Below are 26151 nucleotides of genomic sequence, written 5' to 3'. Positions count from 1 at the left end.
TTCAGACCAAACGACTGTTATCTCATGTTAGATGAATGTGTTTTATTTTATTATAATTCTTTCTTGTTTGTCTGTACAAATGTGTGTGTGAGTATATCTACACATATATTCGTATCCGTAAATGAAAATACATGTAGATGAGTATATATTGTTTTTTTTATTGTTTGTTTTATTATGTCTGAAATAAATAAAGATAAATAAAAAATAAAAAATAAAATAGGCTCCATGTAGTTTAAGTTCTGTTACTGTACTTATGAAGCAAACTGCACACACAGAGTTGGCAAACATTGAGTTTACTTGCATTTAGGCAAAATGATATAAACACTTATCATGAGCCAATATAGCACATTTAACTGCTTTTATTTAGCAGGGATTACACAATACACAAAATTAGTCACAAAAAATTTAATCAAATCTTGCAACATGTTGCTAAGAAGAACCAGGACAACCAGGTCAAAGCCATACTGAAGTATAACCTTCATTAACATAAATCACAAAGAAAACATATTTAAATAAAAATTGTATACTTGTCTTGAACTTTTTTAAATCTTTAGTCCTGTGTATCAAAACTTATTTATTGGCTGATAAAAAGGAATCACATCATGGTTGTTACAAGGAACAAGTGATGAAACTCATTTTCATGTTTGTTTTCTTCTATACTGAAGAAGAAATACAAGTTTCTGTGGTAAATATTAAAAGAGCATCCATGTTCAATAAATATTTGTGTCACCTTTAAAGACCAATAAAAAAAATATCAAACTTAGAGAAACATAAAGTCAGGGCTGGAACAAACAACATAGAGTGCCCTTCACTGCTGTGGACAGGAAATGTACCGTGACTTGGAGCATGAGGTCATTTTCTACCTCGGGTGCTGCAGTGATTTGGTTTGTCACTCAGGTGGATCCTTAGATGAAAATTCAGTCCTGATTTCCAACTGAATCTTTCCCCACAGGAGCTACAAATATATGGTTTCTCACCTGTGTGGATCCTTCTGTGACTTTTCATAGTCGACAAGTCTCTAAACTCTTTCCTACAGACGTTGCAAGAATACGCTTTCTCACCGGTGTGGATTCTCAAATGAGTTTCTAGTCCTGATTTCTTACCAAATCTTTTCCCACATGTGCTACAGAAATACGGCTTCTCGCCTGTGTGGATTCTCACGTGACTTTCAAATCCGGATTTCTTATTAAATCTTTTCCCACAGGTGATGCAAAAATACGGCTTCTCGCCTGTGTGGATCCTTACGTGAGTTTCCAATCCTGATTTCCAAATGAATCTTTTCCCACAGGTGCTACAAGAATGTGGCTTCTCACTTGTGTGAACTCTCATGTGTCTCGTCAGGTTGGATTTACACTGAAAAGTTTTTCCACAAGTGTCACAGCTTACAGATTTTTTACTTGTATCAGTTTCACTCCGAGACTTATCTGTTCGGTTTTTGTGACGTCTCCTTTTCTTCAGCTCCGCATTTCTAGTTGATCCCGAGTCCACATGCTGGTTTTCTTCCTGTTCCTCAAGCTCTGGTTCAGGAAAGTTAAGAGCAAGGAGCTGGTCATCGTTTGGTTCTGATTCACTGAGGTCACTTTCCTCAAAACTAGAAGTCACCATAAAACTATTGATCTCCTGCTTCAGTACAATCTCCTCCAGCTCCTGACTGGTGCAGAGTTCCTCCTGTTCCTCTTTAATCTGTGGAGGATCTGGGTCCTCCTGGTCCAGACTTGAGTTCCTCTCCTGCTGATTGGCGACAAACTCCTCCTCCTTACAGGCAGTTTGCTGGTGGAGGTCTAAACGAACAATAAAAAAAATGTAATTATAGAAAAACACTTCTGAGAAGATAAAGTTTTAGTTAAAGTCTGTAATGAGGGCATGTTGCTCACATTTGCAGGTGAAATTAAAAGTGTGTAAAAATGAAGTTATTTGTGCACTCTGATGCAAATGAGAACTTGAGTTCTGACATTTTTCAGCAACATTAAGAGTAAAAAAAACCTTTCAAACAAAAAAGAACTCACTTATTACTGACTGACTGATGATCTATTTTGGAGTTGATCTCGAAACTGATCTACATCTTGATATTTTTCAAAATAATCTTCACTATTGGGGGTGGCTGTAGCTCAGGCGGTAGAGCAGATCATCTACTGATCGCTTCGATTCCCGGCTTCACCTAGTCTGCATTTCAAATATCCTTGGGCAAGATACTAACTCCAAGTTGCCTCAAGTTGCTCTTTGATCTGTGGAATGTGTGTCTGAATGTTGGTAGAAAGCACTAAGAAAAATGTGCTTGTGCGAATGGGAGTGAGTGGGTGAATGCACAAGTTTTGTAAAGCGCTTTGAGTGCTCAAGATTGAGTAGAAAAGCGCTATATAAGAACCAGTCCATTTAAAACTCCCTGTCATGTTTTCACGAATACACATTAAATAGATCTGACTGATACAAACTGTAGGTTTAATATTAATGTTAACACTTCAGAAAAGCCATTACAGTTTTACCGCTGGTCTGTAAATCTTTCTCAGGTTTCCAGATGTTATGCAGCTGTCTGAGCCGCTCTTCCCCGCTCCAGACGACGATGCCTTCATCCTCGTGTTTCACTACAAGCTGTTCTCCCTCTTGACTGATGCAGAGTTCCTCCTGTTCCTCTTTGATCTGTGGGGGATCTGTGTCCTCCTGGTCCAGATTGAAGTTCCTCTCCTGCTTCCAGACCTGCTGGCCAGCCAGATCTTCCTCCTCCTTACACTTCATGTTGATGTGGGACTTGAGGAACAAAGTAAAAAGAAAAAGATTAGACAGGTAAAGGTGCAGCCTCAGTCAGCAGGGCTGTACACTGTGAGCATGTTGCTCACATATGTGAGAGAGGTTTGTACAAATGTTTCAGAAGCACCATGTGACTCCCTCTCTTTGTTGGAAAGTCTTATTAATTCACTTTATAACTATTACTTTGAAGATAAATTTCTACCATCACAAAAATATTATGACCTCTTTAAAAACAAACAACGGCAACTACATGACTTAAATTCCATGTTTAGATGAAGGTAATGGTCAATGCCTTTTGACAGGGGAAAAACCTCCACACAGAAGAATCTTACTTGGCTGAATCATAAATTATTCACCATGATTAAAACTGCAGATGAGCAATAATCTGCATTTTATTTTAGCCAAAGAGGAATGTTTCTGTTTGTCTGTGATCTGACTTTTTCTGCTGGGTCCAAATTTCATTTTATCCTGTGTAAGTTTGTTTCTCTTCCTGTTAACTAGCAAAGTCAAAATCACCTTGATTCATTTAACTTTAATTCAATTATAAATGTAATCATTTTATTGAACAATTAATTTCATTTCAATGAAAAACAATTACTTAAAAGAAAGAGATTAAGTTGGAGAGAGACATGTGGCCATCTTTTAGTGAGTTAGACCCTGATTAAGGGGTATTTTTAAAAGTAAAGCCCATCTCTCAAAGTCCCTGCCGGCCTGCCTCCACCTCGGGAAGTCTGTGGGTGCAGACGGAGGTGAGGAGCACCACAGGCGGCAGAGAACTGTCTGTAGCCCCGGAGTGAGGCGTCGTGAACCGAAGCAGACAGCGAACTGTGGCACAGTGCAGAAAACCGAAGCTTTCCCTCCCTGTTTGGTTTTGATGTGTCTCATGAAAGTCTATTGTTAAAAGTTGACCTTTAAAAAAAACGGACGCACTTGTTTGATTAGCTGCTCTCTGATTTTAGCCTGTTAGCTTACAGACTGAGCTCAGATCGTTCCTGTGTTAGTTCATTGAGAACATCACAGTTTTACATACCTGCTGCGTGACTTCATCTCGGGTCTCCGGCTGATATACAGCAGTCTGAGCCAGTGGCGGATCTCATCATCCTGGACGACTGTTTTTAATGTTTTTAACCACGGAGATTTCTTCTGCATCATCAGTCTCTCATTGTTAAACTCTCCCAGAAACTGAAGACAGTTGTGCCATTTCCGCGCTTCTTCTTCTTCTATTGAGTAGACGGCAGACTACACATGTCCAAGGGTAATACTGTCCTCCTCAGGCCATTGGCATCAAGTCAAAGCCTTAAAGTCTGGTACTTTGCGCATGGTCATTTTTTACGAACAGCAGAATCACAAGACAAAGCGTGCCAATGTTTATACTTTTCACTGTGACTGCCAAATAGATGAAAAAGTAGATGTTAATCAGAATCAGAATCAGAATCAGAATACTTTATTGATCCCTGGGGGAAATTATTTTTTGTTACAGTGCTCCATTTTAAACCAACATTAAGACAAGACAGACAATACGCTAACTAAGAATAGTACAATATATACATATATATACATACATACATACATACATAAGTCACTTATAAATAAATAGTTGGAAAAGAAACATGTGTAGTTGTAGCAGCAAACAGTGTGTTAAGTGGATGCGTTGTACAGGGAGATGGCCACAGGCAGGAATGATTTCCTGTGTCGTTCAGTGGTGCTTTTCAGTAATCTCAGTCTCTCACTGAACGAGCTCCTGTGACTGACCAACATGTCATGGAGTGGGTGGGAGGTGTTATCCAACATTGTCTTTATCTTGGACAGCATCCGCCTCTCCGACACCACCTTGAGGGAGTCCAGCTCCATCCCCACAACATTGCTGGCCTTACGGATCAGTTTATTAAGTCTGTTGGCATCTGCGACCCTCAGCCTGCTCCCCCAGCATGCAACAGCATAGAGGATCGCACTGGCCACCACAGACTCATAGAAAATCCTCAGCATTTTCTGGCAGATGTTGAAGGACCTCAGTCGCCTCAAAAAATAGAGACGACTCTGGCCCTTCCTGTAAAGTGCTGTGGTGTTTTTAGCCCAGTCCAGTTTATTGTCAATGTGTACTCCAAGGTATTTATAGTCCTCCACAATGTCAACACTGACCCCCTGGATTGAAACAGGGGTCAAGTGTTTCCTGGTCTTCCTGAAGTCCACGATCAGTTCCTTGGTCTTTGCCACGTTGAGCTGCAGATGATTCTGCTCACACCACGTGACAAAGGAGTCGACCACAGCCCGGTACTCTGTCTCATCATCCCTGCTGATGCATCCAACCACCGCAGAGTCATCAGAAAACTTCTGAAGATGGCAGGTCTCTGTGCAGTGGCTGAAGTCTGTGGTGTAGAGGGTGAAGAGGAAGGGGGAGAGGACAGTCCCCTGTGGTGCCCCTGTGTTGCTAATCACCTTGTCAGACACACACTGTGGGAGACGTACATATTGTGGTCTTCCTGTCAGGTAATCAACAATCCAGGACACCAGAGAAGCATCCACCTGCATCGCTGCTAACTTATCACCCAGGAGGGTCGGCCTGATGGTGTTGAAAGCACTGGAAAAGTCAAAAAACATGACCCTCACAGTGCTCGCCGGCTGGTCCAGATGGGTGTAGACACGATTGAGCAGGTAGATGATGGCGTCCTCTGTTCCGAGACGAGGCTGATAAGCGAACTGAAGGGGATCCAGATGTGGTCTTACTATGGGTCGCAGCTGGTCCAGGATGAGCCTTTCCAGGGTCTTCATGATGTGGGAGGTCAGTGCCACGGGCCTGTAATCCTGGGGGCCACTGGGACGAGGCGTCTTTGGTACAGGGACGAGGCATGATGTCTTCCACATCACCGGGACCCTCTGCAGACTCAGACTCAGCATAAACAGTTTATGAAAGACTCCACACAGCTGGGGGGCACAGGCCTTGAGGACAAGGGGACTCACTCCGTCTGGTCCAGCAGACTTGCCTGAGTGAAGTCTCCTCATTTGCATCTCAACCTGGTATTGAGTGAAGGTGATGGGTGGGGGAGGGGTGTCAGGAATCTCACAGGAGGCAACATGTGAAGAGAGAGGCTGGCACAGTGGTGTGGCTCTGGATTCCAGGCTGACTGCAGGTGAGGTTGTGGGGGTGGGAGCAGACACTGTGGTGTCGAATCTATTGAAAAACAGATTCAACTCGTCGGCTCTATTCTCACCTCCCTCAGCTCCCCTGCTGTTGGTTGGCCTGAATCCAGTGATGGTCTTCATGCCCCTCCACACCTCTCTCATGCTGTTCTGCTGGAGTTTCCACTCCAGCTTCCTCCTGTAATTGTCCTTAGCCTCTCTGATCTTGTCCTTTAGTAACACCTGGACCTTCCTCACCTCCTCTTTGTTGCCCCCTCTGAAAGCCCTCTTCTTGTTGTTGAGGAGGGCTTTGATGTCCTTAGTCACCCACGGCTTGTTATTTGGGTAACAATGAACAGTCTGAGCTGGAACAATGGAGTCGGTGCAGAAAGTTATGTAGTCTGTGATACACTCAGTAAGCCCATTGATGTCCTCGGCGTGAGGCTCACAGAGTGTTTCCCAGTCGGTCACCTCGAAACAGCCCTGTAGTTCCGCTATTGCCTCCTCTGACCACCTCCTGACAGTCCTGGTGGTCACAGGTTCCCTCCTCACAATTGGCACATAGCGGGGGGTGAGGTGAATCAGGTTATGATCTGACCTACCAAGTGGGGGGAGGGAGGAGGAGCTGTATGCATCCTTGACGTTAGCATACAGTAAGTCTAAAGTTTTCTCTCCCCTGGTGGGACAGTCCACATATTGTTTGAATGTTGGTAGTGTATTGTCCAGTGATACATGGTTGAAGTCACCCGAGATCACAATAAAGGCACTCGGGTGCTGAGTCTGTAGCCGAGCTATGGCAGAGTGGATAGTGTCACATGCAGCTGTGGGGTTAGCAGAGGGGGGAACATAAACAGCCACCAAGATGACGTGAGAGAATTCCCTGGGTAAATAATACGGCCTGAGTCCAACAGCACACAGTTCAGTGTCCGGGCAACAAATCCTTTCTTTGATTGTTATGTTGGCAGGGTTACACCACCGGTTGTTAACTAAAACAGCAAGCCCACCTCCTTTACGCTTACCGCTAGCGATGCTGTCCCTGTCCGCCCGAACAGTGTGGAAGCCTTCCACGGAAGCATTCTCATCGGGAATGACCTGGTGCAGCCATGATTCGGTGAAACACATCAGGCTACACTCTCGGTATTCCCTCTGACTCCGTACCAGTGCTGAGAGCTCGTCGATTTTACTTGCCAACGATCGCACATTTCCCATCACGATAGACGGCAGACACGGTTTAAAAAACAACTTATAGTTTTGTCATTGGGCTGGTAGAAAGCTATGAGTTTCTGTCCCTTTGTCTGACCTTAGAGACTTATTTTAAAAGGAAACATTACAATCCTTTAAAGCAAGTATTTTCACCTCTGTTCCCCCCTCTGTACTTAGCTTTTTTGTTGTCATGTCAGTAATTGTCCAGTTGATGGCTCCCTTGGATCACAAGCCTGTCTCATGAGTCCAAGTGAATATATTCTTAATAAACAGCTTTGAAGAATTTGTGACCAACTTTGTTTAATTCGGAACATCATCATCATGAGTCAAACTCACTCTTGGATCTACAAAATATTTAACAAAAACAAACATCACTGAATCATAAGGTATTTGCTCCAACTCTTAGTCCAGAAACACGAGTGAACTAGATCAGCTGCTCCTCCAGTTCAGCTGTGGATTTATATCATTATTTATATTTGTAAAGTGGATATGCAGTTTTTCAGTACTAATATAAGCATTTTATATCATTGCTTTATTGACAGATGTTTGGTGTTCAAGGTCAGGCATCAGTTTGAAAAAAACAAACAAACACACTGAGTTGAACTTGAACTTCCTACTGACAAAAACTAAAATTGGTGCAAAAATAACCAGAAACATATAAGAAGCATCCTGGAGGTGCTGCAGACAAGATAGGACCAATAACATGTCAACAGGAAATCCTTTTTACTAATTTGTTTATTTCTTTTTAGATTTTTACTCTCCATTTTAAGCCATGATGTTTGCTGATACTGTGTTCCTACTGTTTGTTCTCATTAATAGTTCTGTTTTTAACATTCTGTGCTGAAGCTGGAGGAAATGTTTCTACAGTGTCAGATGATACAGCTCCAAACTAAATAAGTGACTAACTAACGATGCTTTAACACACTTTACTATAAATTATGATATAGTGCACTTTCTTAAAATTTCTTATTGCTCTGTGATTAATTGTTTTCTTTATAAATGTACAAATGAGAATAAAATCTGTGTGATAAAGGAAGGTCTGTAGACTTCTCTGTTAAGATCAGTGAAGAGAAACAACAACATACAAATACCTAAGAAAAATATTCAGTAAACATTTAGAAGATAGAGAAGTTTATGTTGTCATGTGGAGAAATTTTTCAAATAAAAATATCCATAAGCATTGATAGTCTCCATGGCTGAACAGACACAGGAAAGAGCTCCACCTATAAAACGTAAAAACATCAAGACAACATGTTGAAGATGTCGAGGTACTGCCCATAATGTTTGACTGACATCTGATTTATGTGCAGCACATAAATACCACAATAATGATGGAGAGAAACTAAAAGGGAACTAAAATACAGATTTAAACTTACAACAATATGAAAGACTTCAGTCTATTTCACTTTAATCAACTCAGCAGTGTCTCCATAATAGTAAACCAACAGTCCAGCATAGAGCGGCTGAGTGAATGTGGTCTGGACTCTGTGGAGGAGAGTCATGGTTTCAGAGACGCTGTAGAAGGACAAAATACCTGCTCTGTGATCCAGGTACACTCCTACTCTGGAGGAACGAGGACCTGAGACAGGAGTTTCAATGTTGTTGTACCAAAATATATATCTGTTGTTGTAACAATTTAATGACCAAGATTTGTCATTATATCCAAATCCACATTCATCACCTCCTTTTCTGCTGATATTCTTGTATGCGACTGCTACATAAACTCCTCTCCCTCTCCACTCCACCTCCCAGTAACAACGTCCAGTCAGACTCTCTCTACTCAGGACCTGAGACCATTCATTGAATCTGTCTGGATGATCAGAATAAGACTGTTGTTGATTCATTTTTGTTGCTTTTCTGTTCCCCTCTGATAATAACAGCCATGTGTTTGCTGTGTTTGGATCCAGTGTGATTTCACATGAATATTTTAAGAATCCAGCTCTGGTCTTTGGCTCTGGTGGATCTGACAGTAAAACATCCACTTCAGTGACTGTCAGTGAGATGTTTGTCCATTGCTCTCTCAGAATGTCCTGTAGTTTATCTCTGACCTCTGACACAGCTGCTGTCACATCCTCAAAGTAGCTCAGAGGACGGATATTGATGCTGGATGAGTCTGTAGACTCACTGAGTGCTGACAGTGAGGGGTAGTTGTGTAGAAACTGGATGTGATCCTCTGTGTGTGAGAGCTGCTTCAGCTCAGCATCTTTCCTCTTCAGCTCAGTGATCTCCTGCTCCAGCTTCTCCTGAAGCTCTTTGACTCGACTCACTTCAGTTTCCTGCTGGGATCTGATCTGCTGCTTCACATCAGAGCTTCTTTTCTGGATGAGATGGATCAGCTCAGTGAAGATCTTCTCACTGTGCTCCACTGTTTGATCAGCAGACTGATTGATGGCCTCCACCTCCTGTTGAAGCAGCTTCACATCTTTCTCTCTGTCCTGGATTCTCTGCTGGATGTTTTGTCGACTCACCTCCAGCTCTCTCTGCCTCTCAGTCCTTTCTGCTGCAGCTGAGACTGTGTCGTGGCCTTTATGTTCATCCACAGAGCAGAGATAACAGATACTCTGCTGATCAGTACGGCAGAACATCTTCATCACCTCATCATGACGAGAGCAGATGTTCTCCTGGAGCTTCTTGGAGGGCTCCACCAGCTTGTGTTTCTTTAATGGAACCACATCATAATGAGGCTGAAGGTGTTTCTCACAGTAAGATGCCAGACAGACTAAACAGGACTTGAAGGCTTTTATTTTTCTTCCAGTGCAGACATCACAGGCCACATCTTCAGGTCCAGCATAGCAGTGATCAGCAGGAGCAGCTTGGAGTCCAGTCTTCTTCAGCTCCTCCACTAAAACTGCTAACATGGTGTTTTTCTCCAGGACAGGCCTCGCTGTGAAAGTCTGTCTGCACTGAGGGCAGCTGTAGATTTTCTTCTTTTCCTCTTCATCCCAGAAGCTTTCAATACACTTCATGCAGTAGCTGTGTCCACAGGGAATAGTCACCGGATTCTTCAGTAGATCCAAACAGATCGAACAAGAGAAGGTTTCTCGGTCCAGCTGAACACTTTTCTGCGCCATTTCACCCAACAGTGTCAGTGACTGTGTGAGTTTCACTTCCTCAGAACTGAAACTGCTCTGATCTAAACAACATAGGTTTCTGTAGCGAATGGGATCTGTCAGCTCTTATACGTCACCACATGTTGGTTGCACCCATCTTCAAACTGCAGATCAGAAGGGGAGGGAACAAGGGAACATGTGGACAGAGAGGAGGTGCTGAGTTAGAGAGCAGGAAGAGGGAGGGTTATCAGACACTAATTCAATCCTGGAACATGTGAGCCTGTGAGTTTTTCATTTAAAAATAGCACTGCTCAGCCTTTAAAGTTGTTAAATAAACTTAACATTTAAAAGACAATCTTTTTATGTAAATTAGTTTAAATTATCATTTTAGTCATTACAGGATATCAAATACTGCAGCTGAACTAAGAAATTGTTGTAGAAAAAAGCAATAAAAGGTCGTTCCCCCTCTGTCCCCTCCTGGTCACCTGTGCCTCAATTTTATGAGATGAGCTGGATCAGCTCAGTGAAGATCTTCTCACTGTGCTCACTGTTTTATCAGCAGACTGATTTTATTCCACAACCTAGACATCCACATTACTCACACTCTCATAACACATACATATAGGGCCTTGGGATCGGGCATGTTATACGGTGTCCAGAGGACAGTCTTTGTATTCAACCTCACCTCTGGCGCCGGTGCCCACCTCTCAGTTTTAAATGCATGTAGACATTGAGGGTTCTCAGGAGGGGCCGTGCTGTACAGTACATGTACAGTGTCCATTTGTGTCTGTATCCAGGTTGGATGAGCGCCGAGTATTTGTATATGTGTGCATGAGGGTGGGAATGCATGTTTAGGTCTGTGTGCGCCTATTCGTCTGTGTCTATATGTCAGCTCGGGTCTTACACTCCACCCCCTTGGAACATCTCAGGCCCTCCAAGGTATGGAGGCTTATTTCCCCTCACCACACTCCCTGCTGGTGGCTGATGCCCTCAGACATCGGTGCGTTCTTGGTGTCCAGGGCTGGACGCTCAGGTCTGTACCAGCTTACTCCCCGGTACGGCTGCTTGGTGGGGCCTGGTGCCTGTGGCTCGGTCGGGCCCCTTGCGGGGGCTCGATTCACTCTGGCACAGCTGACTGCCGGCAGAGCCCGCGTGTACGTCACTGCCGCCCCCTCTGGCTTCTGCTCTGTGGCTGTTGGGTGACCCCTCATCTGGGGTTCTCCTCAGCTCTTCCCAGGAAGGTGGCACGGTTGCACCTCCGGTGGTCCTCTTTGGGCGCTCGCACTCTGGGGGCCTCTGGATGTCTGGGGCCTGGATCTCCTCCATGCCTGCTTCATGCCCTGGGGGACGGGGCTGTGGCTCCCCACACCTTCTAGCAGATCGTTACATGGAGAAGCCTTTTGAATAGACGAGCACTCATCCACACAGGTGTTCACACACACAAGCTACACCTTTCTTGGCTGCTACCTCAAACCACATTATGCGATGTCAATCTTGCGTGCTGCACAATCACATTCAGTATTTAATATTTACTGTTATTTACACTTAGCTAGATTATTGCAATGGTGTTGTGTTATTATGTTGCTCTCTTTTTTGCTTGTTTTCTCTTATTTTCTTCTCTCAACAGGTGCCCTTTCTCACTGTCCCTCTTCCCCTTTTCTTCCTTCCTTCCTTCCTTCCTTCCTTCCTTCCTATCCCCCAGTCATGTCTGTCCTATCTGTAACAACTGAAAATAAATTAAAATAAATAAATAATAACAAAGGTTGATCAAATGGACCAATATGGCAAGGCCGTGATGGTCCATTTGGTAAATTAAGTTAGTTGGGCATCTTTTTTGGCCTTCAGACAATAATTCTGATGGCTAAAAAACGAAACGGGACAACAACAAGAAAAGAAAGAAAGAAAAAAGTAATAAAAATGTCTCTAAAACATATTTTAAGATGAATCTTTTTATGACTGAGTAAAAAAAAATGCTAAAATTCGAGTGCAGTGTTGAGTAAAATGGTTTTATTAAAATTTAATTGACCCTTTGAAATTATTTGTTGGAAGTCTTAAATCCCACTGAACAGGGGAAGAGAAAGAGACAGAGACACAAAGATAGCAACACAGAGGTAAATAAACATGGAGACAAGACACTGAGAATAAGACAGAAGGGGAAATGCCCAAAGTCTCATATCTCTGACAAGTTAAGTCACTTTTATTCATAAAAAAACCCAGAACTTAAATATAATTATAAACCCCACATAAACATAATCATAGAACAATTAAAAGTAAAACATACCAAAAACACATCAAATGGAGAGTGAAGCAAATATTATTAATAACAACAAATGCACATATTAATAATATAAACCAAAATCCTTCAATAAAAAGGCTACAAACAGAAACAACAATTTGAAACAGCAATAAGAAAACAGTGAAAGTGACTACAGATATAGACCTTCCTAGGGAGGCCTGAAGTGCAAACATACCCTCTACACTCCCTTCATAAAACAGGGGACCATGATTACCACCATAGTTGGCCGGTCTGAAGGCACTGACCTCAACTTCCATACAATGTTTGAGCAGGACAACCAGGACAGACCCACAACATACAGAGCCTTAAGTGACCGCAGGCAAATCTCATCCACCCCACCACCACAGTGATGGGCAAGTCTCCCTGCCCACTGTACAAAATGTGCTTCACAGACGTTGTTTCATGTTGTAAAGATTGTGCCTTAAAAAAATAGCCACAAGAAGTTTTAAAGAAATCTTTATTTCACTTTTAAGACACATAACCAACACCAACATACGAATCAACAGGATGAGCACATGCTGAAATTCAGTCTTCATGAAAATCAAGATTAAATCACAAAATGTTTGGTCTCATGTGTGTTTCTTTCCAGCTTTGACTCTGTGGAGTAAAACCTCTCCACTAAACAAAAAAATAAAACATCTCAGCAACTTTTTTGTCACCTCCACAGCTCAACACGATACAAATATCACATCAAATGAATGTAAATACGTGTTTCATCTTCATTACAGGTTTTAATGGAATATGCAACAAACAGAATTAGGGCTGTGACATATCATATGATCTGCAATAATACTGGTATAAATGTTTACAAAAAAGTGTGTTTAGAGGAACATCATGTGTTTGCATTCACCCCAATGAGTCAACCCCAGTCATGTCTCACAGCCAGAGCCATATGTCGGGCTCCAGTCACAGTTTGGTAGCTGAATGTTCGCAAAATATGCAAGAAAACTTTTCCCACTGAAAGTGAAAAAAGCAAACCTGTTACAACACTTTAAGCAAAAACACACTTGAGTACAACCGGGCTGTGAAGGCACGTGAGCAGGAGATACTAGCAGCAGTGATGTGCGACCCAAAGGTAAACAAATGATTCAACCATGCATCACTGGAGCACTCGCGAGTTACATTTCATATAACAGCAAGAGCAGTCAGTGGATGGAAATTACTGATGTGCTACACGGTGGAAAAGCAGGAGGTTAAAAAGCTCGACCCAAGATGAAACAAACCAGGTAGAATTTCTTTTCCTTATATGCAGAGGTGGAAAGAGTACTAAAATATTTTACTCAAGTAAAAGTACTATTACTTTGCTGAAATTTTACTCAAGTACAAGTAAAATTACCTGTCTAAAAATGTACTCAAGTAAAAGTAAAAAGTAGCTCATTTAAAATGTACTCAGAGTAAAAGTTACATAGTTACTTTTCTGTCAGCAGGAGGACAGCCGCTTCTGAGTAGTGCAAAAAAGGACAGTGGGATATAAATCTCAAAGTAGTTCTTTTTTAGTGAAAAGAAAAACTTTACAAATTAAAGTGCAGTGGCAGTTAAACTGCAAGTCTATACATGAAAATGGATAATGGTCACCAAACCAATCAACCAAACCAAACCGTCAGGTATCACAGTGTTTTCAATACAAAACCATATCATTCTTTCACATGAGAATGTGTTCTAAACTGTCAAATAAGAGAACAAGTACTGAACTGAACGGCAGCTGCTTTAAAAATGTTTTTGAATTTTTTAAACTTGGCCCTGCCCTACTGTACCTCTAGATTAAAGTTCCTTTGTATCCATCCTAGAGTGTTACTCTCTGAACTTCCTGTTAATTTTGAGGAGCAGTTGATTTTCAGAGTTAGTAGAGTTCATCCTTGCTCACTTTGCAGTGAACAGTAGTCCAGCACAGCTAAAGAGACGCTCGAAGGCAGCTGAGGCAGGCAGGCCAGTGTTAAGTTTGAGAGAAAGTTTTTTGATGTCCCTAATAAGACATCAATGCATTACATAGCTACCGCTGGTAAATTATACCAATATACCTCGTGGGGTTTTTTTATTGGACAGTAACAGGCTAGTTAACGGGAGGTTGCAAGTGCTAATTAACAAGTAACAGAAGTCAGCTGTCTTTGACTAATCTAAGGTAAGTGAGCGCTCTGTTATTCTTTTGCCTGCAGTGTGAACATATGTGGGTTAAGTAAGAAAGTAGCCGCTTCTGTCTTTAATTTAACTATTTTTTTAAATAAATTCTTATTATTAACAAACAGGAAAAACGTAGGTAAACACATTTTCTTTTGGCAATTTACCAACCCAGTAAAAAAAATGTAAGTTGCGTGGACAACAACGTGCCCGATTACAGCAAGTTGCTAGTACCAACCAACGTTATCTGTGTTCTTCACAGATGTCTTAACTTAATGTGATTAATTTGAACACAGCCTTTTTGCTACCATAACGGTACGAGTTGTATTTAACTTACCTCCACATGCTTGCGCAGGTTTGATGTGGAATTTTTAAAAGCTGCTAACTCGGTCTCTCTGGGCAAACACAGCTTACACTGCATAATAAAGCTGTTGCCTTTCTTGCACTTGAAGCCGAAATGGTCCCTTAAATACGGCCAGGGGTTCACATCCGTTTCTTCGAGTTCAGGGTCAGCAGAATTCGACGGGGCTTCTTTTTTCACTGGATCCATAACACCGATGTCAGACTCCATCTTTAACGTGACCTTAGCGCCAATTTGTTCTACTACCCATCATTCCCTGCAGTATTTCCGAAGTGCAATGGTTTTTTTAATTTACTCAGTAACGGGTGTGATTGAAAACGTAGCGAACTACAATACTTTTTAAAAAATATACTTAAGTAAAAGTAAAATTACAGACTTGAAAAATGACTTTAAAAAGTACAAATACACAAAAAAACTACTCAATTACAGTAACGCAAGTAAATGTAATTCGTTACTTTCCACCTCTGCTTATATGACAGAATTGTGCAGGCTCCGCATTACAAGGTTATTTTGGATATTAAGCTAGAGTGTAAGCACTTGTAATACACTTTTCTTAAAACTTCCAGGAAAAACACCCCTGAGGATACTTATGTGCTCATATTTCATGTATGCCGTGTCACTAACATTGCACTATAATGTTGTTCATAGAGTATTTAAAGGTAGAATGGGAGGCAGAGCCTTCAGCTTTTAAGATTAGACTTAAAACTTTCCTTGTTGCAGATGGGGGTCCCTCCCTGAGCCTGGTTCTGCTGGAGGTTTCTTCCTGTTAAAAAGGAGTTTTTCCTTCCCACTGTCGCCAAAACGCTTGCTAATAGGGGGTCATATGACTGTTTGGGTTTTCTCTGTTTTCATTGTATTATTGTTGGGTCTTTACCTTACAATATCAAGCACCTTGAGGTGGCCACATTTTCACACTTTGAATTAGCTAAGCTGTCATCAGTGACAGCAGCTCACTGGAAGAGAAAGATGGAAAATCCATCATTTACTTACACATATAAATGCTGCTGCCTGCCGAGCTGATAAAATGTACATTATTTTTTTTAAATGTAAGTTTCTTGAAATATTATTTTGAGGCTATATCTCCCACCCCTACATACAATAAACAATACAGAGTTTTTTAAGGAAGGAGGTCATCTGATCTGCTCTGATCTGGCTTCTCAGTGGACTGCTTCATCTGACAGTTCTCCCACTTTTAACTAGTGTGAATCCTCATGTGTCTTTGTAACTGTATCCTCTGAATGAAGCTTCTCACCTGTGTGGATTCTCATGTGAGTTTTCAAGTTTATCATCAGGCTGAATCTTTTTCCGCAGGTGCTGCAAGAATGTGGCTTCTCACCTGTGTGAACCCTCATATGTCTCGTTAGTTTGGATCTGTACTCAAAGGTTTTTCCACAAATCTCACATTTCACAAACTTTTTACTTGTGTCAGTTTTACGCTGACTCTCTGACACAGGAAAGTTGTCTTGCTGATCTCTGCTCTCTGGTTCAGGAGAGCTGGAAGAAAGGAGATGTTCACTGTCCAGCTCTGGCTCACTTTCCTCATAAGTAGGAGCCACCATGAAGATAATAATGCCTTCAGTCTCCTGCTTCACTACAAGCTGATCTACGTCCTGACTGGTGCAAGGTTCCTCCTCTTCCTCTTTTATGTGTGGAAGCTCCGGATCCTCCTGGTCGAGGCTGAAGTTTCTCTCCTGGTCCCCAAAAACCAGTTCCTCCTCACATTCATGCTGTTGTGGGAAAGCTGAGGTGACAAATGGACAAAATTACTTGTCTTAGATAAATATAGAAGTATAACAAGAATGACTACTCGGCAGTGGTGTCTACAGCTGTCCATTTCCAACTCTACAACAGAGTTTAATCAAAATATCATCCGAAATATCATCATATCATTTACCCAGACCTGGAAACTGTTAAAATAAGATTTCATGCACTCACTTCTAACACGTTAGTAAATTTCTATGCACCAATCACAGTTTGTCCACCAATTACTGTTGGAAAGATGTTTATGTAAATGATAAGACAAACATCAGACAGAAGGGGAAATTTAAAAGTAGGATTAAAATATGGGGATAAAAAGCAGCGAAGCTCTCAGAAAACCTCGACTAACAATCAGCTGAGTTTATTTAAACACTGGCCTTGAAGAACTCTGATGTGTTTCCAAAATATCTTTATTGAATGAATTAAAGTCATATTAATTTTTAGGTAAGACCATTACGGTTTTACATACCCCTGCTGTGTAAGTTCATTTCAGGTTTCCAGATGTTATCCAGCTGTCTGAGCTGCTCTTCTTCAGTCCAGATGAGGCCTTCATCCTCCTGTTTGAGTACAATCTTTTCTACGTCATCGCTGATGCAGAGTTCCTCCTCTTCCTCTTTGATCTGTGGAGGATCTGGGCCCTCCTGGTCCAGACTGGAGTTCCTCTCCTGGTTGGAGACCTGCTGGTCATACAGGCCCTCCTCTTCCTCACACTTCATGTTAGGGGGAGATCTTGAGGAACAAAGGGTCACTGAGGAAAAAGGTTAATAATGTGATGACAGGAAAACACATCTGAGCAAATATAGTCCACTCTGAGCATGTCCTCATATGGGAGTGAAATTTACAACTAACTGTACAAATGTGAAAAATGAAAGTGTAAGTTACTCTCGAGCTCTGATACTCTTATTAGGAAAGTTCAGAGTACAAATCATTCAGGTAGCTGCTGCCAGCTTCACGCTGCAAGTAAATGTTTGTCATTGTTGTAGATTAAACTGAAAATCTCACAGTGCCATAGCAGATAAGTACCAGTCAGGTTTCACAGCCAGTCATTGCACAGAATCAACCCAACTAAAGTCATCAGTGATCTGAAGATTATTAGGGACTCAGAGTTTCAGTCTTAGTTCTATTTGATCTCATTGCTGCCTTTGATACTGTTGATCATGACATTTTAAATCAAAGGTTTCATCATTTAGTTGGTTTAACTGGACAGTTCTCAATTGGCTCTCGACCTTTGACCCAGTTAAACCTCTCAGGTCATCAGGTTCAGATCTGTTAACTGTTCCCAAAATCAGATGTAAGTGTGCTAAGAGTGTGTTCAGTTACTGTGCTCCTGTTCTTTGGAGCATGCAGCCATAGTTTGCCTGCTGTGGCTGCATTCAAAACTAACAACTATGTTTCCATGCTTTGTGAATAACACTGACATCTGTGAGATTTGAGCTGATTTAGTTCGAGTTAAGACTGTTTATTAGAACATTACAAAGTTATTTTAAAAACTTCATCATTTTCTTGAACCCAAATATAATTCAGTTGAAAAATATACATTTTAAAATGAGGTGAGGATGGTGGGGGAGGCACGATGGTCTTGTAGGGTTAGACCCTGATTAAGGGGTAGTTTTGAAAGTAAAGCCCATCTCTCAAAGTCCCTGCCGGCCTGCCTCCACCTCGGGAAGTCTGTGGGTGCAGACGGAGGTGAGGAGCACCACAGGCGGCAGAGGACTGTCTGTAGCCCCGGAGTGAGGGTCAGAGAGCCGAAGCAGACAGCGAACTGTGGCACAGTGCAGAAAACAGAAGCTTTCCCTCCCTGCCTCCTTTATCTTAATCTTCTAAATAAATCTTCTATAAAGGCACTTTCTCTCGGTCTCAAGGTTTGTTTAATGCTAAAAGTTGACCGTAAAAAAGAGACGCACTTGTGTGATTAGCCGCTCCCTGATTTCAGTATGTTAGCCTACAAGCTGAGCTCTGATCAGGTCCTACATGAGTTGTATTCTTGTGTTAGTCCACTGAGACCATCGCAGTTTTACCTGTTATGCGTAACTTTATCTCGGGTTTCCGGCTGATATCCAGCAGTCTCTGCTGAAGGTTGATCTCATACTGGACGATCAGACGTTCTGTTAACCTCAGAGCAGATTTCTTCTGCAGCAGTCAGCCAGTCTCTCCACTATTGCTTCTAAACGAACAATAAAAAAAATGTAATTATAGAAAAACACTTCTGAGAAGATAAAGTTTTAGTTAAAGTCTGTAATGAGGGCATGTTGCTCACATTTGCAGGTGAAATTAAAAGTGTGTAAAAATGAAGTTATTTGTGCACTCTGATGCAAATGAGAACTTGAGTTCTGACATTTTTCAGCAACATTAAGAGTAAAAAAAACCTTTCAAACAAAAAAGAACTCACTTATTACTGACTGACTGATGATCTATTTTGGAGTTGATCTCGAAACTGATCTACATCTTGATATTTTTCAAAATAATCTTCACTATTGGGGGTGGCTGTAGCTCAGGCGGTAGAGCAGATCATCTACTGATCGCTTCGATTCCCGGCTTCACCTAGTCTGCATTTCAAATATCCTTGGGCAAGATACTAACTCCAAGTTGCCTCAAGTTGCTCTTTGATCTGTGGAATGTGTGTCTGAATGTTGGTAGAAAGCACTAAGAAAAATGTGCTTGTGCGAATGGGAGTGAGTGGGTGAATGCACAAGTTTTGTAAAGCGCTTTGAGTGCTCAAGATTGAGTAGAAAAGCGCTATATAAGAACCAGTCCATTTAAAACTCCCTGTCATGTTTTCACGAATACACATTAAATAGATCTGACTGATACAAACTGTAGGTTTAATATTAATGTTAACACTTCAGAAAAGCGATTACAGTTTTACCGCTGGTCTGTAAATCTTTCTCAGGTTTCCAGATGTTATGCAGCTGTCTGAGCCGCTCTTCCCCGCTCCAGACGACGATGCCTTCATCCTCGTGTTTCACTACAAGCTGTTCTCCCTCTTGACTGATGCAGAGTTCCTCCTGTTCCTCTTTGATCTGTGGGGGATCTGTGTCCTCCTGGTCCAGATTGAAGTTCCTCTCCTGCTTCCAGACCTGCTGGCCAGCCAGATCTTCCTCCTCCTTACACTTCATGTTGATGTGGGACTTGAGGAACAAAGTAAAAAGAAAAAGATTAGACAGGTAAAGGTGCAGCCTCAGTCAGCAGGGCTGTACACTGTGAGCATGTTGCTCACATATGTGAGAGAGGTTTGTACAAATGTTTCAGAAGCACCATGTGACTCCCTCTCTTTGTTGGAAAGTCTTATTAATTCACTTTATAACTATTACTTTGAAGATAAATTTCTACCATCACAAAAATATTATGACCTCTTTAAAAACAAACAACGGCAACTACATGACTTAAATTCCATGTTTAGATGAAGGTAATGGTCAATGCCTTTTGACAGGGGAAAAACCTCCACACAGAAGAATCTTACTTGGCTGAATCATAAATTATTCACCATGATTAAAACTGCAGATGAGCAATAATCTGCATTTTATTTTAGCCAAAGAGGAATGTTTCTGTTTGTCTGTGATCTGACTTTTTCTGCTGGGTCCAAATTTCATTTTATCCTGTGTAAGTTTGTTTCTCTTCCTGTTAACTAGCAAAGTCAAAATCACCTTGATTCATTTAACTTTAATTCAATTATAAATGTAATCATTTTATTGAACAATTAATTTCATTTCAATGAAAAACAATTACTTAAAAGAAAGAGATTAAGTTGGAGAGAGACATGTGGCCATCTTTTAGTGAGTTAGACCCTGATTAAGGGGTATTTTTAAAAGTAAAGCCCATCTCTCAAAGTCCCTGCCGGCCTGCCTCCACCTCGGGAAGTCTGTGGGTGCAGACGGAGGTGAGGAGCACCACAGGCGGCAGAGAACTGTCTGTAGCCCCGGAGTGAGGCGTCGTGAACCGAAGCAGACAGCGAACTGTGGCACAGTGCAGAAAACAGAAGCTTTCCCTCCCTGTTTGGTTTTGATGTGTCTCATGAAAGTCTATTGTTAAAAGTTGACCTTTAAAAAAAACGGACGCACTTGTTTGATTAGCTGCTCTCTGATTTTAGCCTGTTAGCTTACAGACTGAGCTCAGATCGTTCCTGTGTTAGTTCATTGAGAACATCACAGTTTTACATACCTGCTGCGTGACTTCATCTCGGGTCTCCGGCTGATATACAGCAGTCTGAGCCAGTGGCGGATCTCATCATCCTGGACGACTGTTTTTAATGTTTTTAACCACGGAGATTTCTTCTGCATCATCAGTCTCTCATTGTTAAACTCTCCCAGAAACTGAAGACAGTTGTGCCATTTCCGCGCTTCTTCTTCTTCTATTGAGTAGACGGCAGACTACACATGTCCAAGGGTAATACTGTCCTCCTCAGGCCATTGGCATCAAGTCAAAGCCTTAAAGTCTGGTACTTTGCGCATGGTCATTTTTTACGAACAGCAGAATCACAAGACAAAGCGTGCCAATGTTTATACTTTTCACTGTGACTGCCAAATAGATGAAAAAGTAGATGTTAAAAAACAACTTATAGTTTTGTCATTGGGCTGGTAGAAAGCTATGAGTTTCTGTCCCTTTGTCTGACCTTAGAGACTTATTTTAAAAGGAAACATTACAATCCTTTAAAGCAAGTATTTTCACCTCTGTTCCCCCCTCTGTACTTAGCTTTTTTGTTGTCATGTCAGTAATTGTCCAGTTGATGGCTCCCTTGGATCACAAGCCTGTCTCATGAGTCCAAGTGAATATATTCTTAATAAACAGCTTTGAAGAATTTGTGACCAACTTTGTTTAATTCGGAACATCATCATCATGAGTCAAAGTCACTCTTGGATCTACAAAATATTTAACAAAAACAAACATCACTGAATCATAAGGTATTTGCTCCAACTCTTAGTCCAGAAACACATGAGTGAACTAGATCAGCTGCTCCTCCAGTTCAGCTGTGGATTTATATCATTATTTATATTTGTAAAGTGGATATGCAGTTTTTCAGTACTAATATAAGCATTTTATATCATTGCTTTATTGACAGATGTTTGGTGTTCAAGGTCAGGCATCAGTTTGAAAAAAACAAACAAACACACTGAGTTGAACTTGAACTTCCTACTGACAAAAACTAAAATTGGTGCAAAAATAACCAGAAACATATAAGAAGCATCCTGGAGGTGCTGCAGACAAGATAGGACCAATAACATGTCAACAGGAAATCCTTTTTACTAATTTGTTTATTTCTTTTTAGATTTTTACTCTCCATTTTAAGCCATGATGTTTGCTGATACTGTGTTCCTACTGTTTGTTCTCATTAATAGTTCTGTTTTTAACATTCTGTGCTGAAGCTGGAGGAAATGTTTCTACAGTGTCAGATGATACAGCTCCAAACTAAATAAGTGACTAACTAACGATGCTTTAATACACTTTACTATAAATTATGATATAGTGCACTTTCTTAAAATTTCTTATTGCTCTGTAATTAATTGTTTTCTTTATAAATGTACAAATGAGAATAAAATCTGTGTGATAAAGGAAGGTCTGTAGACTTCTCTGTTAAGATCAGTGAAGAGAAACAACAACATACAAATACCTAAGAAAAATATTCAGTAAACATTTAGAAGATAGAGAAGTTTATGTTGTCATGTGGAGAAATTTTTCAAATAAAAATATCCATAAGCATTGATAGTCTCCATGGCTGAACAGACACAGGAAAGAGCTCCACCTATAAAACGTAAAAACATCAAGACAACATGTTGAAGATGTCGAGGTACTGCCCATAATGTTTGACTGACATCTGATTTATGTGCAGCACATAAATACCACAATAATGATGGAGAGAAACTAAAAGGGAACTAAAATACAGATTTAAACTTACAACAATATGAAAGACTTCAGTCTATTTCACTTTAATCAACTCAGCAGTGTCTCCATAACAGTAAAGCATCAGTCCAGCATAGAGCGGCTGAGTGAATGTGGTCTGGACTCTGTGGAGGAGAGTCATGGTTTCAGAGACGCTGTAGAAGGACAAAATACCTGCTCTGTGATCCAGGTACACTCCTACTCTGGAGGAACGAGGACCTGAGACAGGAGTTTGGATGTTGTTGTACGAAAATGTAAAACTGTTGTTGTCACAATATAATGACCAAGATTTGTCATTCCATCCAAAAACACATTCATTACCACCTCCTTTTCTGCTGATATTCTTGTATGCGACTGCTACATCAACTCCTCCCCCTCTCCACTCCACCTCCCAGTAACAACGTCCAGTCAGACTCTCTCTACTCAGGACCTGAGACCATTCATTGAATCTGTCTGGATGATCAGAATAAGACTGTTGTTGTTTCATAAATGTTGCTTTTCTGTTCCCCTCTGATAATAACAGCTTTTTGTTTGCTGTGTTTGGATCCAGTGTGATTTCACATGAATATTTTAAGAATCCAGCTCTGGTCTTTGGCTCTGGTTGTGACAGTGAAACATCCACTTCAGTGACTGTCAGTGAGATGTTTGTCCATTCCTCTCTCAGAATGTCCTGTAGTTTATCTCTGACCTCTGACACAGCTGCTGTCACATCCTCAAAGTAGCTCAGAGGACGGATATTGATGCTGGATGAGTCTGTAGACTCACTGAGTGCTGACAGTGAGGGGTAGTTGTGTAGAAACTGGATGTGATCCTCTGTGTGTGAGAGCTGCTTCAGCTCAGCATCTTTCCTCTTCAGCTCAGTGATCTCCTGCTCCAGCTTCTCCTGAAGCTCTTTGACTCGACTCACTTCAGTTTCCTGCTGGGATCTGATCTGCTGCTTCACATCAGAGCTTCTTTTCTGGATGAGATGGATCAGCTCAGTGAAGATCTTCTCACTGTGCTCCACTGTTTGATCAGCAGACTGATTGATGGCCTCCACCTCCTGTTGAAGCAGCTTCACATCTTTCTCTCTGTCCTGGATTCTCTGCTGGATGTTTTGTCGACTCACCTCCAGCTCTCTCTGCCTCTCAGTCCTTTCTGCTGCAGCTGAGACTGTGTCGTGGCCTTTATGTTCATCCACAGGGCAGAGATAACAGATACTCTGCTGATCAGTACGGCAGAACATCTTCTTCACCTCATCATGACGAGAGCAGATGTTCTCCTGGAGCTTCTTGGAGGGCTCCACCAGCTTGTGTTTCTTTAATGAAACTGCAACAATATTATGAGTCTGAAGGTGTTTCTCACAGTAAGATGCCAGACAGAATAAACAGGACTTGAAGGCTTTCATTTTTCTTCCCGTGCAGACATCACAGGCCACATCTTCAGGTCCAGCATAGCAGTGATCAGCAGGAGCAGCTTGGAGTCCAGTCTTCTTCAGCTGCTCCACTAAAACTGCTAACATGGTGTTTTTCTCCAGGACAGGCCTCGCTGTGAAAGTCTGTCTGCACTGAGGGCAGCTGTAGATTTTCTTCTTTTCCTCTTCATCCCAGAAGCTTTCAATACACTTCATGCAGTAGCTGTGTCCACAGGGAAGAGCCACCGGATTCTTCAGTAGATCCAAACAGATCGAACAAGAGAAGGTTTCTCGGTCCAGCTGAACACTTTTCTGCGCCATTTCACCCAACAGTGTCAGTGACTGTGTGAGTTTCACTTCCTCAGAACTGAAACTGCTCTGATCTAAACAACATAGGTTTCTGTAGCGAATGGGATCTGTCAGCTCTTATACGTCACCACATGTTGGTTGCACCCATCTTCAAACTGCAGATCAGAAGGGGAGGGAACAAGGGAACATGTGGACAGAGAGGAGGTGCTGAGTTAGAGAGCAGGAAGAGGGAGGGTTATCAGACACTAATTCAATCCTGGAACATGTGAGCCTGTGAGTTTTTCATTTAAAAATAGCACTGCTCAGCCTTTAAAGTTGTTAAATAAACTTAACATTTAAAAGACAATCTTTTTATGTAAATTAGTTTAAATTATCATTTTAGTCATTACAGGATATCAAATACTGCAGCTGAACTAAGAAATTGTTGTAGAAAAAAGCAATAAAAGGTCGTTCCCCCTCTGTCCCCTCCTGGTCACCTGCGCCTCAATTTTATGAGATGAGATGGATCAGCTCAGTGAAGATCTTCTCACTGTGCTCACTGTTTTATCAGCAGACTGATTTTATTCCACAACCTAGACATCCACATTACTCACACTCTCATAACACATACATATAGGGCCTTGGGATCGGGCATGTTATACGGTGTCCAGAGGACAGTCTTTGTATTCAACCTCACCTCTGGCGCCGGTGCCCACCTCTCAGTTTTAAATGCATGTAGACATTGAGGGTTCTCAGGAGGGGCCGTGCTGTACAGTACATGTACAGTGTCCATTTGTGTCTGTATCCAGGTTGGATGAGCGCCGAGTATTTGTATATGTGTGCATGAGGGTGGGAATGCATGTTTTGGGTCTGTGTGTGCCTAGTCTTAGACTCCACCCCCTTGGAACATCGCTGGGCGCTCAGGTCTGTACCAGCTCACTGCTGGTACGGCTGCTCTGTGGGGCCTGGTGCCTGTGGCTCGGTCGTGCCCCTTGCGGGGGCTCGATTCACTCTGGCACAGCTGACTGCCTGCAGAGCCCGCGTGTACGTCACTGCAGCCCCCTCTGGCTTCTGCTCTGTGGCTGTTGGGTGACCCCTCATCTGGGGTTCTCCTCAGCTCTTCCCAGGAAGGTGGCACGGTTGCCCCTCCGGTGGTCCTCTTTGGGCGCTCGCACTCTGGGGGCCTCTGGATGTCTGGGGCCTGGATCTCCTCCATGCCTGCTTCATGCCCTGGGGGACGGGGCTATGGCTCCCCACACCTTCTAGCAGATCGTTACATGGAGAAGCCTTTTGAATAGACGAGCACTCATCCACACAGGTGTTCACACACACAAGCTACACCTTTCTTGGCTGCTACCTCAAACCACATTATGCGATGTCAATCTTGCGTGCTGCACAATCACATTCAGTATTTAATATTTACTGTTATTTACACTTAGCTAGATTATTGCAATGGTGTTGTGTTATTATGTTGCTCTCTTTTTTGCTTGTTTTCTCTTATTTTCTTCTCTCAACAGGTGACCTGGGAGATATTTTTTAAGTGCCCTTTCTCACTGTCCCTCTTCCCCTTTTCTTCCTTCCTTCCTTCCTTCCTTCCTATCCCCCAGTCATGTCTGTCCTATCTGTAACAACTGAAAATAAATTAAAATAAATAAATAATAACAAAGGTTGATCAAATGGACCAATATGGCAAGGCCGTGATGGTCCATTTGGTAAATTAAGTTAGTTGGGCATCTTTTTTGGCCTTCAGACAATAATTCTGATGGCTAAAAAACGAAACGGGACAACAACAAGAAAAGAAAGAAAAAAGTAATAAAAATGTATCTAAAACATATTTGAAGATGAATCTTTTTATGACTGAGTAAAAAAAAAATGCTAAAATTCGAGTGCAGTGTTGAGTAAAATGGTTTTATTAAAATTTAATTGACCCTTTGAAATTATTTGTTGGAAG

At 41.8% G+C, this 26151-nt stretch overlaps 4 protein-coding genes across 5 annotated transcripts; all 4 read right to left on the bottom strand.

The window, feature by feature from the left end:
- Positions 1 to 603: 603 nt before the first annotated feature.
- On the bottom strand, positions 604 to 2739 carry LOC147307752 (uncharacterized). The gene is made up of 2 exons (XM_086273154.1): positions 2484 to 2739; positions 604 to 1781 (listed from the first exon to the last, which is right to left on the bottom strand). Exons 1-2 carry the CDS (start codon positions 2731 to 2733, stop codon positions 853 to 855), a joined length of 1179 nt encoding a protein of 392 aa, XP_086129280.1. The 5' UTR covers positions 2734 to 2739; the 3' UTR covers positions 604 to 852.
- Positions 2740 to 8448: 5709 nt separating this feature from the next.
- LOC147307751 (tripartite motif-containing protein 16-like) lies at positions 8449 to 10175 on the bottom strand. Of its 2 annotated transcripts, XM_086273069.1 has the most exons (2): positions 9840 to 10136; positions 8449 to 9761 (listed from the first exon to the last, which is right to left on the bottom strand). In XM_086273069.1, the coding sequence occupies exons 1-2, from the start codon at positions 10134 to 10136 to the stop codon at positions 8463 to 8465; spliced, it is 1596 nt and encodes a 531-aa protein (XP_086129195.1). In that variant the 3' UTR covers positions 8449 to 8462. The 2 variants fall into 2 exon arrangements, with proteins under 2 accessions (XP_086129195.1, XP_086129196.1); XM_086273070.1 differs by having other exon boundaries at positions 8449 to 10175.
- Positions 10176 to 12851: 2676 nt separating this feature from the next.
- Positions 12852 to 18198, bottom strand: LOC147307750 (uncharacterized). The gene is made up of 2 exons (XM_086273181.1): positions 17115 to 18198; positions 12852 to 16628 (listed from the first exon to the last, which is right to left on the bottom strand). Exons 1-2 carry the CDS (start codon positions 17359 to 17361, stop codon positions 16084 to 16086), a joined length of 792 nt encoding a protein of 263 aa, XP_086129307.1. The 5' UTR covers positions 17362 to 18198; the 3' UTR covers positions 12852 to 16083.
- A 4358-nt stretch (positions 18199 to 22556) lies between these two features.
- LOC147307749 (tripartite motif-containing protein 16-like) lies at positions 22557 to 24233 on the bottom strand. The gene has a single exon (XM_086272991.1). It carries the CDS (start codon positions 24231 to 24233, stop codon positions 22557 to 22559), a length of 1677 nt encoding a protein of 558 aa, XP_086129117.1.
- Positions 24234 to 26151: the final 1918 nt, after the last annotated feature.

The sequence above is a fragment of the Aulonocara sp. 'chitande type north' Nkhata Bay genome, linkage group LG18 (genome assembly GCF_057382095.1).
Source record: "Aulonocara sp. 'chitande type north' Nkhata Bay isolate Kocher_YH1m ecotype deep benthic linkage group LG18, A_spYH_male_GT1.1, whole genome shotgun sequence".
Classification (NCBI taxonomy): domain Eukaryota; kingdom Metazoa; phylum Chordata; class Actinopteri; order Cichliformes; family Cichlidae; genus Aulonocara; species Aulonocara sp. 'chitande type north' Nkhata Bay.
Note: the sequence above shows the minus strand (reverse complement) of the source record. Positions and strands in the feature narration are given on the sequence as shown.

Coding starts and splice junctions, on each gene's coding strand:
- LOC147307750 (XM_086273181.1), bottom strand. CDS start 17,361: ATGAAGTGTGAGGAAGAGGAGGGCCTGTATGACCAGCAGGTCTCCAAC. Junction 16,629..17,114: donor AATGAACTTACACAGCAGGG/GTATGTAAAACC, acceptor TTGTCACCTCAG/CTTTCCCACAACAGCATGAA.
- LOC147307752 (XM_086273154.1), bottom strand. CDS start 2,733: ATGAAGTGTAAGGAGGAGGAAGATCTGGCTGGCCAGCAGGTCTGGAAG. Junction 1,782..2,483: donor GAAAGATTTACAGACCAGCG/GTAAAACTGTAA, acceptor TTGTTCGTTTAG/ACCTCCACCAGCAAACTGCC.
- LOC147307751 (XM_086273070.1), bottom strand. CDS start 10,136: ATGGCGCAGAAAAGTGTTCAGCTGGACCGAGAAACCTTCTCTTGTTCG.
- LOC147307749 (XM_086272991.1), bottom strand. CDS start 24,233: ATGGCGCAGAAAAGTGTTCAGCTGGACCGAGAAACCTTCTCTTGTTCG.